The 18732-nt window shown below is 39.3% G+C and overlaps 1 protein-coding gene across 1 annotated transcript in view; it reads left to right on the top strand.

Annotated features, from left to right (window-relative positions):
• The window catches only part of grm7 (glutamate metabotropic receptor 7), a 136947-nt gene that overhangs the window by 90004 nt on the left and 28211 nt on the right, over nucleotides 1-18732 (top strand). Inside the window, exons 7-8 of the mRNA XM_087780777.1 lie at nucleotides 10889-11028; nucleotides 17684-18619. Coding sequence (XP_087636903.1) covers nucleotides 10889-11028; nucleotides 17684-18619 — 1076 coding nt within the window. The remainder of the gene's footprint in view (nucleotides 1-10888; nucleotides 11029-17683; nucleotides 18620-18732) is intronic.

Below are 18732 nucleotides of genomic sequence, written 5' to 3'. Positions count from 1 at the left end.
GATTTGAATTAGCGTGTTTTGAAGTCGTTTAGGGCCACACAACATTTAATGTGCTCTAACCTCGATTCGAAAAAAAAGGCTGCGGTTAAGCACTTCTATCGAGAGCCTGAGGTCCAGTTCAGCACAGTTTAAGCGTGATCACGTCGGAAACTCCAAAATTGTCTTCGTGCTGTGCATCCGTTCGTTAAGACGGCAACAAAAGGTTCAAAGCTAATGTCTACTGATGACTCTCGGAGGCATCGTAGAAGAGAAAAAGCCGGGATGGCTCTCTTTTAAACAGAACCTTTGTCATTCCAAGTGTGCTGCTTGCATGTCAGCCAGTAATCATTAGAAGCTCTTCTTAAGTACACTGTGGCTTCACAAAATGTTCTCTGTAAGACTGAACTGTTTATAATAATAAGAAAGAAAAAAACACCCTCGGTTCTTTCTTCACGCTGTCCTACTTTTATATGGTTGTCTTTGCTCGCTGTGGTCGAGCTTGTAAACCTGTGTAATAATCTCCACCATCATGGAAACCAAAACTCTTTTTTACAACCTAGACTTATAAGGCTTTAAATGTACCCTTAAAGTCAATAGAAAGTTTACAAGAACATTTTTCATTTGGGTAACTTTTAAACTAGTATTACTTCCCTCACTGAAGGAATATGTTTTGTTTTTTCTAAGGGACTACAGACGTGTTTTTTAGAATAAAAATCAGACACTCAACCTGCTTAACTGAGTTTCTCACAGATGTACAGTATAATGTCTATCCTTGTGTGAGGGCCGAAAAAAGTCATTTCAACTTTTCGTACCTTCTGACACGTTTCAATCATGGACTTGTAGTCAAGACCAGATCAAGACCTTTCAGATCGAGCTCAAGAAAGAGACAAACCATTAAATAAATAGATAAAAATATATCATAGACATAAGCTATACAAAAACCAAAAAAGACTGTTGACCATAGACCGAGGCCATAAATAAGTGCATCTCAAGAAATGTCTGGCAAAACAAACCGTATATCACAGTTCAAACGATGCTTTTAAAGGATTAGTAGGTATGGGAGCAGTAAAGCGCTTTGAAATAGCCCATAAACTCTTTGATTAAATATTTAATAATCATATGGGAACCTTTTTTTGTTCCCTTAGCGATTCATTTACATGTATTTAAAACATATTAATGATTCATTCCCTTAATTCATTCCAAACACTTAATGTAAAGCGTAAAAATGATACCTTATAGAACTATTAAATCATCTGCAAACTCCCTGATGGGGTCGCAGGGACACCTGAAAGAGGTCGCTCTAAATATATTTCCTAAGGGGCTTACTTGCTTCTTAGGTACTCACCGAAAGGCTGAGCAACAGTTGATCAAAACAGTCTCTTCTACCTCTACAGTCCAATCTGGTCCGTGCATGATTTCATGTTCTGGTCAGTAGACGTAGGTTGTCACAGCAGTCGTGCCGTGAGTAATCTAAAAATGAGACATTTGTCAGATGCTTGTTGTGGGGACAAGTATGTGCTTATGTAACCGTGATATTTTTCGACGTGTGAAGTAAAGACGGTACACGTCAGATACTTTATTCAATTTGTTTACTGACAGTTGACCATCTTAAATATTGATTTTGACATTATCATCATGTTATTGGTGGAGTAGATTTTTGGTTCCTACCTAGTAGTGTTTTTATTACGTCTGCAAAGGAGGTCATGTGCTCGACTCAAAATAAGTATAACTAGTTTGAGGAACTGTTATCTATTGGGACAGGACCGGATTTCTGAAAACTACCATCACTTTATGTCCAATTCCTTAAATAATATGTGACTTAAAATAATAATAAGATTGGTGAAAAGTTCCCTATTTTGCCCTTTATTGTTTTGTAGTACACTTGATAAATAATTTAGAATATATATTTTTTATAAGTGTTGTTTGCTTTGTTGTTTAACACGGGAACAAACCCAAACCCACACGGGAACAAACCCAAACCCAAACAAAGCATTAAAAGTACATTAATACTTTCTCATAAACAAAGAGAAAGGTTTTTGTGTGGCTAAAATACAAACTTTTATTACGTCAATTAAAGTGTGTGTCCAGGATCTTAACCGTTTGTATTTATATTTTTTTTTTTGCTTTAATCAAAAACTGTTTAAAAGGATTTGAGGTTCAAATTAGCTGTTAAAAGCTGACAGTGCCTGATTATAGTGAGCTTTAACAACAAGGCTTCATAATTATACATATTGTCTTAACTCTGTGCTGTTATTTATTTGATTAAACCCTTTTCAGCAAACGTAAGCCTAATAATCTTTTGAAGTGCTTTCTAATAACTTCTTATTTTGTCGGAGGGTTGGTATTGTCAAACCCCGGTTTCTGAGGTGGCCCCAATTACCTTCACCCCAACATCCATCCTCAGGCTTTAATTGTGACCTTTAACCAAACTGGAGTCTTGGATGAAATTGCCATTTTGTTTCACAGGTTTAAACAACCTAGCCCGGTTTGGTACCCGGAATTCTATTTGGAAATGGCTTTGTTTTGCCCCGGCCAATAGAAAGTGAGTGACACATCCATCTTGCTGACATCAGTATGAGTTAAAGCTAAGCTCAGACGGGGAACGTGAGGAGACTTCATCCGAAGGATCGATGCACACTCAACATCTTTTCACCTTTTTTTTCTTTTTAGATGCAAAACAGTGTGTCCAAATTAAAGACTTGTTTTTGAACTGATTTATGTCATTATAAAAGTGACATTAAAGCTACTGTATGATTGTTCGATCCCAGCTTTCTAGGAACCAAAGGGACATTCCGTTGAACTTGAAAACTCTTCAAAGTCACTGGCCGATTGTTGCCAACCAATGTCATTCCTCATTTCCATACCGTCATCCGGACCTTAACTTTATTCCAAAGCTCACACTAGCCAAGGCGCACTGTCAACAACTTTCCCTCCTCTTCATCTGAGTGACACTGGCGCCAGTAGAATTTGGCTTCCAGTCAGGTCGATGTTCTCACTTCCTCCTGTGAAGTTTTATTTGAGAACTTTTTGCTGAAGGTTTGTCTAAATTGAAGATATAAACCCTCCTTGTTTTTTTTTTTTCTTTGGGATGTATGACTCGGCTATGAATGCAAAGCAGCCAGATACGTTGGTGTCCACAGGGACAATTGAAAGACGATTTCAAATACAGTTATTACCATTTTCTTCAGAACGTTGCTGTTTTTTAAGAAGTCCCCAGTGAAGGTCTGTTTCCTTTGATGTGTTGAGGGAAAAAGAACCAGAGAAATACTCGCTGTTGGGAGTTTTATCTCCGTCGACCTGTCACTCAGTGGTCAGCAATTGCCCGGTTATGAAAAAAAGGAATGTTGTATGATGGCTGTCGGTGTTATTCAGTGGTGATTTGAGATGTGAATCAGGTGTGGATGACACCAGAGTCAGTCACGTCGTCATTCTTCAATACTGGAGCTCAGGTCAAACTTATTTTCGACACATGATCTCCCCGGCATTGAGCTCCGCCTGACAATGATCCCCCATCACAGATTGCCGGCTCTTCTGTCCTTCAATCCTCGCACGATTCACACACCATCAGGAACACAACATGAGCAGCAGGTCTGGATACGCACAAAGAATCGACTTCACAATATGGATCAAATAAATGGTTTATTTGAAAAAAAAAGGCATAGAGAAGTAGAGAAGCGCTGAGACATTCTCTACCTCTGCCAAGGACCTCATTTTTCATTGTATTTGACAATCGTTACCACAAAACCTATACAATAACATAAGAAATGGTTTTGGCACACAAGGAAAAATTGTACTTAAATAATAGAGTTGAATTTGTTGTAGTAGCTCGTAGTGAGTCATAGGGGTTGATTTACTTACTCTTAAAGCAGTATTGAAAAATTCCCCCACTGTAACATAAAGGTAGATTTTTATTTATTTATTTGTATGCCCAGTTTTTTGCTAGACAGGGAAACGGAAATGATGGTAAGGAGACTGTGGACCGCCCAGGGAAGGCTGCCGTCCCTTGGTGCCCACTGCGGTGGAAGGGGGTTGTGGTTGTTACGGACATATCTATAGCAAAGAGGATATGGTTAAACCACAACTCTGCAATGTTCATTTGTGATGGCCCGGTCTGGGGTGTGGGGTATTCCGCCACACAACTCTGACCCCTTGTGACTTGGGCTACACCCACCCTGGGACTGACTTGGTAGCACTCCTCCTTCCCTCCTGGAGTGGTTCTTGCAACGGCTGCTGCCGTGTTAGTGCGTAGTCTAACTGGCCAGTCTTTTCATGGTCCTCTTTGGCGGGTTGGGTGGGTGTCTGCTTTGATTACTGGGCCATAGGGTTACAGGTTACTGTCCTGGAGTGGTTGGCTTTTTGGCACCTCCCTCGGTGCCCCCCCTGCTCACAGACTTCATCTCCATCTTTTGGCTGCACCTTACTTTTGTGAACCGCTGGGGGATGCCTTGGGTTTGCCTGCTTGGGCGTCGAGGTTTCGGAGCTTAGCTAGTATCAGTTGTTTCCTGCCTGAATAGTCTTGGTTTCTGGTGGGCTGTGTCCGTTGCTGGGGCCTGGGTCTTGCCGTGTTGGGTCTGGGCCCTGTGGTGTGGTTGGGGTAGGCCTTGCCCTCTCTGTGTCACTGGAGTCTCAGGACTGGGCAACACCCTGGGAGTTCCTCTGTGCCCCTCCTTGCAGATGATGGTTGCAAGGTGGCACTTCTGGGTCTGTGTGCTGTCCTATACATACAAACGGGACACCCTTCCCCCTACTCTGCTCTGTATCTTCTCCTCCGATGCATATAGTCTGATTGGTTAGGAAGGAGACTGGCTAACTGGTCCCTTTGGATGGTTTCTCAGTTCAACACATAAAATATTGGCTGTGCATCTACAATAAAAAACATTTGTTAACTTGCTATTGACAAAATTAATTGTAATGAGCAACAGATGCCTCAACATAGGACGGACCCGATACTATTGTACCCTATGATTGCCTTTTTTTCGCTGTCTTCGTCATTGGTGAAGGAACGTTAAACACATTTACATTTTTTTTAAAAGCCTTACAAGTGAATGACAAAACCTCTTTAAGTTATGCCATTGAATTATTATATCCTCCTATATCTCCTTGGCAGACGTAATAACAGAAATGGGGAAATGTTTTTTTCCCAACTGTTGATGCCATAATAAATCATTTGTTTTTTTCACTTAACTCGAGCTTAAATGACCTTTTCATTTTCAAGTCCATCAACCGTTAAGGACTTTGATTATCGAATTAAATGTGTTTATTTGCTATTTATAGTGCTAATCAAAGCAAAGTGGGAGCTAATAAAGAAACCCACAGAGGAATAGCGAAATGCAAATTGAAAACATGTGCATTAATTTCATTAATGGACGGTTCGTCCCCCACGTGACACCCCATGAATAAACGACTGTTGAATCCAGACCGAGCAACTTTGTGCAGAATCTGCTGAGCACCATCTTTATTCTGTGGATAAATAAACTTTTGCCCGAGTATTTACAGCAGCAGGAACGAGTACACCAGCCAACTTCATTTGCCGTTTTCATGATGATGAATAACATGTCACCAGGTGCTGGAGTATGGCTTATTGATGTGTTTTTATTCATTTTGTGACAAGAGTGGAGATTTATGGCCCAGGGAGGAATACGTTATACACGCAATTGGCGACTTCTACAGTACTTCACTGCATTTGTGCCTCTTTATGCTGGATTTATTTTCAATGGGGTGAAAGTACTTCATTCAAGTGGAATACAAGAAGACAAATGGTCTCGTTTTTTTCAGATGTATTTAATGCGTGAAAACAAACTTCTGTCAGCGAGCGAAAAAAAGGCTAGAAGCATGTCTGCCTCCTACACGGTCGCTATGGCAGCAGTGCACGGATCTCTCGCGGGTGAGGTTCCTTCAAATCTTAAGGAAGTCTGATTGCCGGATCCGTGGAAAAGCCTGAGAAGAACACGAGGAGACCTTAACTCAGTGCAATGCGTTGGATTGATAATTTAAAGCACAATCTACCTGAAGCATCAGGGATTACTCCGACTTTCATGGATTTCTGTTGCCTTTAGAACATCTACCTCTGCCTGGAGGTTATTTCGACCTGGACAATAAATAACGTCGAACATCTAAGATCACCTCCGCTGTAGCCATTTTTCTTTTTCCTTCCTCTCCTTTGCAGCTGTGAGTCTCTATTGAGCTCATTTAAAACTACTCACAATGTTTGCGTGAAGCTGCTAATGTATATTTGAGAGCTCTTTGTTGGATCTCCCCACTGCGCCACAGAGCCGAAAAGTGAAAAAGAGGGGGGGAAAAAAGAGAGAGAATTATAATGCGAGAGCAACACAGCAGTGGATCCCCAGTCCACCCACACTGCTCAGCACAGCAGCGGTGAACCTTTTTTTTTTATCATGTCTTACTTCAGAGCCTCATGCAAATGCATAAATCATTCATCTTGGACAGCGACCTCGCTAAATAAAACTTGATGCTTCTCTTGAAAATATCAGACCGATTTCTGCCGACTGATCTGGACAGAGCGATTCATTATCCGCTCCACGCGACGAGGTGTGCGACGAGTTTTATTTTAGCTGCCATGCCTTTGGGTTAGAGCGAGAGCCGCGTCACAGTTTTCGTTCTCAGGGCGTCAATTCCTTGTCAGACTCTGTATACGCCGCGTGAAGTCAAGTGTGGAAGCAGACGAGACAGGAAGGTGACGGCCACCCACCGAGTTTTGCTTTGGGTTTTTTTTTTTTTTTCCAAGTTGGGAGTTTACTACAGGCATCGCTTCAAATTCGAATACATTCATTCATGTTTGTTCTCACACAACAACTGGCACTCGGTGGCACGACAATCCTTTAGACTGTTATGTAATTAGAAAATAAGATTCTGAGTGAAGCAGGAAAACGGGAATTAGGTCGACTAGAGTACATAAATAAAGAAACTTGAAGAAGAACAGGGCATTGTCAGCCATTTGGTAATTCCATTAATTTACACCAAACCACTTTTTCACTCCATTTACAACATGTCTGCTGTCCGTATCATGAATATTGTTTAATTTAATTTAAGGTATTTTATTTTTTATCACATATTAATTATTTATTTATAAGCTGTTTTATGGTAAGGTCTCTTATTTTATTTGTATTATTTCATTTTTATATTGTGTACTGCCACCAATACAGATTCCTGTGTTTTGTTTACAAAAATAAATGATACAAATAATTTTATATTATATTTATATTTTAAATGAAACTCACCTCAGATTACCTGCCTATATTACATTGATAGTATGATTTACTCCACTTTAAATTACAGTTGTAAAATATTCAATGTTTCTAATCATGTGCGAACTTGCATGAGACCCTGGCTCCTGCGAGGGTTTAAGGTGGTATGGAAAACTCGGGGATAAGTGTGAAACTTTTATCCAGAAAAAAAGCCCCTTTTTTTTAATGGATATTTTTTTATGGACCTCTTTATTGTTTAATGAGAATATTACGTTGATATGTTAAAATAAAAAATATAATATTATATATATATACAGATAATTTCCATGTTCCCGGAAAAAAAAGACTTAAAAGTGTAGGATCCATATTAAAAGCATTTTCTCTACTCGTCCGACACTGTGGTCTACCTTGTTTTCCTCGACAATCCCTTGTAGAAAGTTCATTGACAAATGTCCTTGGAAGCAAAGCGATGGGGGAAAAACAACAAGCGCTTTGGGAAGTCGTCCTTCCCCTCTGGCGTTCAACCAAAAAACAGTGCCGTGGCCTTCAACCCAAAAGCCAGCAGCTCTGTTCTGACAAAAAAAAAAAGGTTCCCAAACGTATTTTGGACACTTGCTCTGGTTTGTTCTATTTCTTTTTATAGACCAAGCTATTAAAAACACTTAATTCCCATGTTAGATGTCAACCATGTGCTTGTCCCATTTTTTGTAAATTTAGTCCAGCATGACACCTTTTAACTTGAGAATGCAATATGTACTTTTAATGTTGTTGTTGTGTTTTTAAATGATATAAAATGAAAACGATGTGAATCATATCTCGAGGATCAAAACGTAAAACATTTACGTAAGAGCCTCTAATATCTCTTGACTTTATAGTTTGCTTCTAAAGTTGTAGAAAACAAAGTTTGCAAGTTACCTTAATAAATGCACCTTAAAATGTGTCTTTTGACTGTAGATAATAATAATAAACTCGCCTCACAGAAATATGTGGGTGTAATTAATTTCCCAATTTTAATGACGTTAATATTGCTAGTATCTTAACTAATTAAAAATAACAAAAAGTTTTTATTTTCTTTGGTCAAGCGTTGAATGAAATAAGGAATAACTAATAGAATATATTATAATAATGAATCATTATTTCTGCTACTTTATGTCTTATTAATATGAGATTATTTTCATAAAAAACTAATAACTAAAACACAGTCGATTTGTTTATTCCAATTATTGTGCATGAATTAATTTAACTAGCTGTTGCAAAAGGCAATTTTCCAAGTCTCTTCAGTTTTATTTATTTTGCCTGATTTAAAAGAAGGTTGATCTTGAACTTGGGACCATGAAAGGAAAAGAAATTTGAATCCAAAAAATATGAAAAACGTGACAGGCAGAAAGGATCCTTTTTTTTCATCATTTTGCCTCATTAAATGTTGTATTTGTATTCAGTTCAACACATCTCTTAACCAATCTTTGCTTATTTCTTGTCCCTACGCGGATTATTTAGGGGGGAAAAAACATTTTTCTATGAAAACAGTTTAACATCTTGTGAGTCAAATCCCCATAACAATGTGCATTCTCGTGCACATTAACATGTATTGGCTTCACTGGCCCGACACTCCATTATCGGAGAAAATTCAAGCGTTTCTTCCCTGACATGTTTCAGGTGTGTGCCGTCGTCCTCTCTAAGCTCATTAGTGAGATCTTCAGGGTTGTGCTGAAGACAGGCTGCTTCACAGCTAGAGCAGATGGGGACTGTATGAAGCCTTGGCTGACCTGTTTATCCTCCCTCTATACCCTGTTGTTGTCCGCTGAGTGATTGACATGCTCGGCTTTAAGGCGTAGGTGGTTTGCGCTTATTTTTAATAGGACACCATGTCTGTGGCGTCGGGGAGTCGAATCGCCATGTTTATAATGAGGGGATGAATTCCTCCTGTGGCCACGCAGGTTCCGTGATGATGCATAGGAAGCAGGTGAGGGGGAGCTATATTGGTCAGGGAGCGTCGCACACGCCTGCCATCATCGGGAACAAGATATAGGTCACGGTGTTTGGAGGTTTACGCTGGGACAAACAGTTTTATGTCGGCCACGACCCACTAAGAGTCTGTGGGTTAAGAGTTCACGCGGGGAGGACTTTTGTTCTATAGGCCGGAGGTGAAGGTTAAAAATAAGCCGGTGTGATTAATATCTACACACTCATCGTTGAACACTGTACAGTCATCAGCATATTGAGTCATTCCATGACCTCTGAACAATGTCAAAATCAAAATAAATATAAATCCTATCGGGGAATAATGTTTATGATGGCGTTTGTATATAATTCATTTGATATTCTAACAAAAAATTCCATTTTGTCTTAAAAAATAAAAGTATAATTTGTTATCATTTTGCTCGTAAGATAGGGTCAGTTTAGCTCATCCCTTTTCTGAGATAATTACGTTGTTCTTAAACAAGATTTCAGGTAAAAAAAAACAGTCAACTGTAGGAAGCAACACTGAGTCTGGTTATGCTCGGGGTTTCTGCCTTCTAAAAGGAAGTTTTGCCTCGCCACTGCCATGCTGTGATTGTGTCATTGTCGAGTTGCTGGGAAGTGTTTTGAAATAACCTTTGTTATGATAAGACACTTGGAATTGAAATGTTGCACTATAAGTGAATTAACCAGATAAATATAAGTCTACATAAACTAGCTAGAATTTTGTCCCAAAGATGTACCACTTTACAATATATTTCTAACTATTGTGCCTGTTGACGACTGATGTGTGTCACAAGGGTTCTTGCTTTTATCTGTTTAATGAATGCCAACATCCCAAACCTTAATTTTCTTGATTAACTTATGTTCTGAACATTTTTGGACAACAACTTACCACCTCGTGATACATTATGAATGGAGAAATAATCTTTTTTTTTTTTACACAATGTATAGTGAATGACATTTTTAAGGTGAATGGTATACTAACTAGCTTAGCTAGTCAATAACAGAGTTCAGGTTTACTTTTGGTTTAAACTCTCAATTCTGTAGATATTTTGTTGATTAACAAATTTAGTTTCTAATATCACATTAGAGACATTTTTATTACAGGAGAACATAAAATTAAAAGCATAAATAGAGGTCACATAGGTGAAGATGATAGAGGCCTTTTTGATGTTATTCATTTTAATCACCTGAATTAGGTCAAAATAAGATGAAATGAATACACAATAATTCATGGAAAACAAATCTACAATAAAGATGAATAACTAACATTAACAGTGCATTAGTTTAACTAGCTGTTTCAAAATGCTATTTTCCAAGTCTTCAATTTCATTTATTTTGCCTGCAGAATTAAAAGATGCTGATCTTGAACTTGGGACCATGAAATGAAAGAAATGTGAATCTAAAAACATGAAAAACGTGAAATCTACAATCTATAATCTACAATAAAGCAGAGTTACAAGGTTATGTTTTATAAAGGGTTAAGTTAAGAAACTAAATTGAAATCATTCTGTATTATTTTTAATCATGATTCATGTGCAAGAACAAAAAAACTAAATGTTAATTTGGAAATGCGGGACCTGAATGTAGAAGTTTATGTATTTGTATATATGTCACATCTATTCACTCGACTGTCATTGTGCTCTTGAGAGTGGCCGTCCCCCGGGCGGCACAATGTCCTGGTCCGCTTTAAAGCTCCGCCATGTCTTTTCTGAATGTCTCCTCTTTGCTCCTCCATGCAGGCAGCGCTGCCACCTCTATTGTGTTTAACAAGAACGGCGACGCTCCAGGACGCTACGACCTCTTCCAGTTCCAGACGACCAACTCTTCCATCCCGGAGTACAGACCGGTGGGACAGTGGGTGGAGTCGCTCCAGCTGAGGGTACGACTATTTACTGAGGATAATGATGAATGCACATTGTGGACGGACAATTAAATCATTCATGTCTCTTTACCGCTCTCGACTAAATGGGATGTCTAGACTCAGCGAGGATTTCATAGTGCGAGTCGTTTTTGTGTTTGGGAAATTGAACTGTCTTTTGTGTCACATTATTTGCATCTCAAATAGAGAGGACAGGGCGGTGGAGACATTTTTTTATTCGCTGTCTAATTGAGTATTTTATGTGCAGAAAAGGTGCAGCGTGAGCCATTTTTTGCTTAAAGGGGAAACCATGCCTTTTTTTTCCCTCAGCTGATAACATTCACATCTTTTCGAAGACATAAATGTATGACTGAAAAACGCATTAATAGAACAAAGTTAGGATTTCAAAAAATAATAATATTCCTAATCAGTCCCAGAGGCTCTTTATTAAATGTATAAAGGGATACTTGCTGATATATAGAGTTTCTCCCAGGTTTGGTTTAGCTAAAGAAGTCTAAAGAAGAGAAAACAATTAAATTAGTATAAATGAAAAAATTATATAAAAAAAATAATATAAAAAATACATTTAAATACCAAATAACCATTTAAAATCTTTTAAATATGGTGTGAATGTCAGTGGAATTTGACATATTCAATTTTTTTAACCCCTTTTTAATTCTTGAAATCTCCCTTATTTAGTCTGTATTGCTTAGTAAAGTCGGAAATCTCGGCGAAAGAGAGGTTACAAGAGCGACACAATCACACCAGTTTTGTTTATACAACGAGTCCTTAGGAGATAGACTTCCGGGATTGATGACGCACGCTTACAAACCTTGATGCTTGACCAATCACATCAGAGTGGGTGTGGTTATGGTAAAGTGTTTTCAGTGGGCGGGGCTTAGGCACATTTTCTAACGTAAATATTTCAATGCAAAGAGAGTTTTGTAAAAAAAGACACTGATGATACAATAGAGGTTTAACGTCTACTTAAGACACACTTAAATCAACAAATTAGTTGATCTTTTTTAAAAAGGCGCCCTCCCTCCTAAAACCTTCACTGGGAGGTGAGAAGTCTTCGTGCTATTCCTTTCTGGCACACACTCACACTCACGCACACACACACACAGACCTATGTTATATATATCCTACAATGTTGCCAGGCTACAAGAGTACCTGCTGTGGTATTTCCGTGTGTGTAGCAACACTGGACTGAGCAGAGACAGACCTCCTGCCAAGCAATTATTTCTGCCAGGTATACCATTGACTCGTTTTGCTCACCCGCAAGCTAATGGTGACAGCAGTAAAAAGAAACCTCGATAACCCAATCGAGTCATAACCTTCGAAAGAAACCATCATGGCTGCTTGTTGAAAGCCACTAACGTCTATTTTTCAAACAAATTCCTCTGCCAGTGTAGGATTACAACATGTTATTATTTTATTTTTATTTTTCCTTTGATGGTGGTTTGGATTAGCCTGGATTAAAGAAACCTTTATAGGAGTCAACCACGAAGAAGGTGCATCTACTTTCTTCGTTAGATTGTTGGGGGACAACTTTAGTGAAGTGGTACTTCCATCAATCTACCCAGAAACCACCTTCATCTCCTAGGTTAAGAGAAAAATCTTACACAAGATTTCATCTTTTTATCATGAACAAAACGTGTTACCATAGATGATAGATTTTTATATGATTAAATCCTTTGTAATGACCCTTCCCTCACTCACAAACAAGATCCTTGGTTACTTGTATCTAACTTGAAGTAGTCTAAGAACCTCGATCTTAAGAGTAGCAGTTGGAAAAATGGGAGGCAAACTATCCGGACCTGATTTAAAACTTCATTAACTTGAATGATTCAACAGGAAAACCGAAAAAGCAGAGAGACAATTCAAATATAGCAAATCCATAAAAATGATAAGAATACCCTCATTTCTTTGTCTTTTCTAATCAAGCCAGAAACAAATCAGCCAAATTGATCTGTTTGTTTGTTTGTTTTATCACCAAATTGATGGTGAGATTAAACCAGCTTGTTTCTCACCGCTGCCAATTCCCAGCATCAGATCAATCTGCTCCTTCTCCTCATTTATGGACAACTAAGAAAATATAATCATCCGTTTATTTCCTTCCATTTTCCTGCTGATGACCTTGACTTCGGAGCATGCTTTAGGCAACAAATTATTTATGACAAGCCTTGAATTAATCATATGTTCATTTGATAACCAATAAAAACCGTTGAAAAGTAACAATGAAAGATACAGGTAGTTACTCTCTGATTTATAGAGTTTTTGAAAAAGCAACTTGATCTCGAGGTTCAGCAATAAAAGGAGGCGAATAAGAGGAAGTAAATCAACTTAATTGTTTTTCGCTGCTGCATTTATTTTCTGCTTTTGCTTATTGCATCGGAGGACTCCTGCTGCTGCGTGGCTTAGAAGAGTTGATAGCGAGTGGGAGGAAGACATTTTCATCCTAAATGTCAGTTCGTATCGGCTCAGTGTTCAGCAGAAGGGATTCTGCTTATGATGTTGATGATGTTAAAAAGCGACATCCGCACGTCCCCCGTGTTATTCCACAGTTGGTTCCCCCCCCGCCGCCCTCGACTACTCTGGAAGAAAGTTTGAATTAATAAACACGATTCGCGGCGGGAATTTTAAGATCAGATGACTGTAATCTACGCTCTTAAAATGCACGCTCTTCCAAACGAATAGCGGCGCGGCGACGCCGTCGCAAGGTGACGATTCGTGCCGGCTGTAATAGATCTGGCTGTCACAGCGCGAGGATCGACCCGGGTGATTCATGTGGAGCATAAAGAACGTGAAGACTTTCATTTCATTTCTGGGCAAACATGGTTGAAATTGCTGGCAGTACAAAATGCAGGGTTTATTAATTTATGGGAAAGATGCTAACATCATGAGGTAGAATTTACATAATGTACCTCTGGGTCAAACATATTAAACTAAAAATGAATACTTAGGATTGCTCAGGTAAAATCAACTTGCACTTTATACACATATATATATATATATATATATATACTGTATATATATATATATATATATATATATATATGGTTAATTCGTTTACATAGTCGCACTTAGTCAACAATAAAGAAAGTGTTTTGTAACATCTGCCGGTAATTATCTAAACGCACCACTACAAAATGCATTTAAAAAAAAATAAAACTACAGCAGCTGTAAGAGTCCAACATGTCAAAAAAAAAATCTCCTGGTCTCCATAGCAACAGAGCTGTTGGGCTCATTACCGCTTCCACACTCTGTGTAATCGGGAGGTTTTCCAGAGAGTACCAGTCATTGTCCAAATAACAAATGGCACCTTCATGGCCTCAGATAAATGACGGCTCATAATCCACCCAGACAGCGCAGAAACAACACATTTGTCATACAGGTGCACACAACACGAGTGTGTTTCAGTACGGGAGTGTGTGCAGGCAGGGAAAAAGGTGCACGACAATTATTGGCAGCTGCCACTTTTGTGCTATTTGTGTCCCTAACTGGAGTCCTGCTGTACGTGATGGAATCCGTGGTCTGTCCAAATGGAAATATGTGCAGTGTAAGCACCACGACAAGATCTGTTCTCACCGACGATCAGGAACGATCTGCCTGTACATGAGCTGATGGCTTGAAATCCATCTACAGCCACAAAGGTAGTATGAGTGAAAAACCATAATAATTAAATTATTTTGCATTCTGCAGAAATTAGATTATCTCATCGCAAAACAGATCAATACCACTTCCACACATTCCTGTAACATTCACCACAAAATAAACGGGCTTACTGTAAGACAGCAGCAACAAAAGAAATTATGTTTTCCATGGCATGACATGTTGTTTTTTTTTCACAGCCCGGTGGCCATTATCACTATCTCTAACCACTTAGGTGTCTTCTAGAGAACTTTCTTGCTTAAGTTAATCAGCTCGAAATGAATGTCATAGTAGACATTGCACTAGCAGCCATCTGGGTTAGTTTGATGTTTTAAAAAACTATGAATCCAGATTAAACTGATTAATAATTCACTTGTACGTGAAGTTTTTTGCTATCAGATTCCCACTCTGTCAGTAAAATTACTCAAAAACAAACATGACCCGATTTCCGATGTGAGCGGGAAGAATTTAGCAGTAGACCTGATATGGTTCAATTGATGATTCAAAAGGATTTATGAAGAGAGCTATTGTGAGCTTCATTATTTTTTCGTCTCCGTTATCACAGTCAAGATAGTGCCACCTGCTTTTCAAATAGTTATAATTTTACTTCCAATTCAATTGTTAATACAGAAAGGATCAGAAGAGCTCCTGAAGATTCAAGATTTTTACTAAACTAGGATACTAGGGACAAGAGGAGACACTTAACACGTTGCCTGTCCATGTATTTATAGACTCAATTATACCAGAGAAATTAGAGGGAAAAAAAGTACACACTTTAAAGAAAGGAAACGGCTCAAGTTGAGATCAAACCCACAACCTTCCTTGTGTGTGACTGTAGCCTGAATCCATACTATTTTGGTTATAAAGTAATAAAATGACTGAGGTCTTCATTTGTCATCTGAGTATCACACACGAACTGACAGGTAAACTTGGTTACTTTAGAGTGGAATAAATCAGTGTATGTTTCAGTAAATTTAAATTATACAAACATATGTGTCTTTCTTATTCTTGCTCACTGTTAGTTACTTTACAGTTATCAATGAGGAACAGGAACTAGCTGTACTTTAAAGGGCAACTAATGTGTCTGAAAAACGACTGACGAGATGTTACAAGAGCGGAGACCATTATGATGTTATAATGACCCTTATCAGCTGTAATCAGACCCCGCTTTTTATACCCCTTAGTCCCTTGGAGGTGGACACTTCCGGGATCGATGACTGATGCTTGACCAATCACAGCAGAGTGGGTGTGGTAATGGTAAAAAAAAACTTTTAATCTTCAGAAAAACAAAGTGTTTTCAGTGTTTGGAGGAGCTTAAGTACATTTTCTAATGTAATTATTTCAATGAAAAGAGAGTTTTGTACAAACAGACACATACTGATGATACAATAACATCTATTTAAGACGCACTTAAATCAACACATTCGTTGATCTTTATCAACACAAAGTAAAGTCAGATCCACAGACAAAATAAAAAGAAATATCTTCTAAATTATAATTTTTTATTATAATTTATTCTTTTGAAAAAAATGGGTTGAAAAAAATCTTCGCAAATGTTTATTCCTGTTCTGCTAGACTGGGGTGTCGAGCAAGTGATTTCCTGCCAAAATGTAATTTCAGTTAGCCAGACCACATCAACCTTTTTGTCAAAATGTCACTTTTGTGTTGTTTTGAAAAGACGAGAGGGATTTCTTTGGCTATTTAATCCTCAACATTTGCAAATCAAGGGCACATTACTTCAGCGTCTTCTTATTTATGTTGTTTCCCTCAACAATCCTCAACAGGTTTCATTAGGCTTATTCTCTGTGAGTTAAAGGGAAATGCAAATAGGTTTGTTTCCTATGTTTTTTTTTTTATCTTTTGCATCCTCCCTAGCCACACATATTTTCCCATGCAAGTCAGAGTTGAGGTCAGAATATACACACTAATAAGCTCGAGCACTATTGATCTTTGCAAGATGTATTTCTGTAGTTACAGGATGTCTGTCACAATATTTATTGTGCCACGACACAAGCCGTAAATGCCGCCATTAAATTTACCGTTGTTAGATACAAGAATACCTCAGGCTTGTGAAGGCACAACAACATTTGCTGGATGTATTTACATTTTTTAAGTGAAAGCATTATTAGTCTCATTATGCTTGTTCATAGTTTATTCCCTCATTCATTATGAGTTGATGAGACAAAAATGTCCCACTTGTCTGTCAGCACGGGTCTTGATTCTTAATATTTGTTAAATGTTTCTGCATTTCTAGATCGCAACTCCCTGTTGACAAGTTATTTCTTCTTATTTCTTTAATCCAATCCGTGTCATATTTTAGAATACAACTGGGATTTGTGTGCCAAGAAGTGATTCGCTTGCGTGGAACTGATGCTAATAGATGTTTGGTTTGTGCTACAGGAACATGTTCTTCATCAGTGAAAGTTTTCTCACAGGGCCCTTGAATTCTTTAACCAGTTGGGGAAGCAAATATGAAAGATGGAAGTTGATATCTGAGTAGATGGTCAAGTGGTTAAGAAGGATGATCATATAAAATACTTTATGTATTGATTGACCTCATTGAAGCAATAACATGGTTTAATAGAAACACATTTCTCGGTCATATCCCTGTCCACTGCATCTTTTGTACCTTCCTGGATCTTCAAACAAAACACAATTTCTACTGGCGTCTTTATTTTCAAAGGCAGCACTGTTTCCATGGCAATCTCAATTCCTCTGAAGTCGAAACAAAAGAGATTCCTTTGAGAAATTAACAAGGCAGATGCTGAGACTTAGTAAATGGTGTTTCCCGTAAACTGTAACCTCTCGCAGATGTTCGAGTGCTTTTCGAATGCTTTTATTCCTAGAAATATCGTGGTGTAGTGATGATGTCCTCTGTCAAATGTCAGACCTGTTGCACAGAGAGGATTTTACATCTGTCACGAATGGGTTTTCCTACCCCAGGGTTTTTTATCTGTCATGGAACTTCTTATCGCTCTGTCACTAACCTCCCTGTGATGTCTGTGTCTCATCGCTCTCGCAGCTGGAGGAGCTTCAGTGGCCAGACGGGGAGCTGGAGGTTCCTATCTCAGTGTGCAGCCTTCCCTGCAAGACCGGCGAGAGGAAGAAGAAGGTGAAGGGCATGCCATGCTGCTGGCACTGTGAACTCTGCGATGGATATCAGTATCGGTACGACGAGACCTCCTGCAGGTTGTGCGCCTATAACATGAGGCCCAACCCCAACAGAACTGCCTGCCAGCCAATCCCAATTGTCAAGTTGGAGTGGCACTCTCCATGGGCAGTCATGCCAGTCTTTCTGGCCATGCTCGGCATCATAGCAACCATTTTCGTGATGGCCACGTTCGTGCGCTACAATGACACGCCTATAGTCAGAGCCTCGGGACGTGAGCTGAGCTATGTGCTGCTTACTGGCATCTTTCTGTGCTACATCATCACATTCCTAATGATCGCCAAACCGGACGTAGCGGTATGTGCCTTCAGGAGGATCTTCCTAGGTCTGGGCATGTGCATCAGCTATGCCGCGCTGCTCACCAAGACCAACCGCATCTACCGGATCTTTGAACAAGGCAAGCAGACGGTCACTGCCCCTCGCTTCATCAGCCCGACGTCACAGATCGCCATCACTTCCAGTCTGATCTGCGTGCAGCTGCTGGGCGTGCTGGTGTGGTTCGCAGTGGACCCGCCCAATACCATTATTGACTATGATGAGCAGAAGACCATCAACCCCATGTTGGCGCGGGGGGTCCTGAAGTGCGACATCACAGACCTGCAGATCATCTGCTCACTGGGCTACAGTATTCTGCTGATGGTGACCTGCACCATCTACGCCATCAAGACCAGGGATGTACCAGAAGACTTCAATGAAGCAAAGCCAATCGGGTTCACCATGTACACCACCTGCATCGTCTGGCTGGCTTTCATTCCAATATTCTTTGGCACTGCCCAGTCTGCAGAAAAGGTGAGTCCATTCTCCTCATCCCCTCCCTTCTCTTTGTTGTTTGCCGACATATTTCCTTTCGGTTGCCCTGCCTATTTTTATCTTGTCCAAACACATTCTCTCATTATCCGTGC

The sequence above is a fragment of the Callionymus lyra genome, chromosome 19, assembly GCF_982586985.1.
Source record: "Callionymus lyra chromosome 19, fCalLyr1.hap1.1, whole genome shotgun sequence".
In the NCBI taxonomy this organism is placed as follows: Eukaryota; Metazoa; Chordata; class Actinopteri; order Syngnathiformes; family Callionymidae; genus Callionymus; species Callionymus lyra.
Note: the sequence above shows the minus strand (reverse complement) of the source record. Positions and strands in the feature narration are given on the sequence as shown.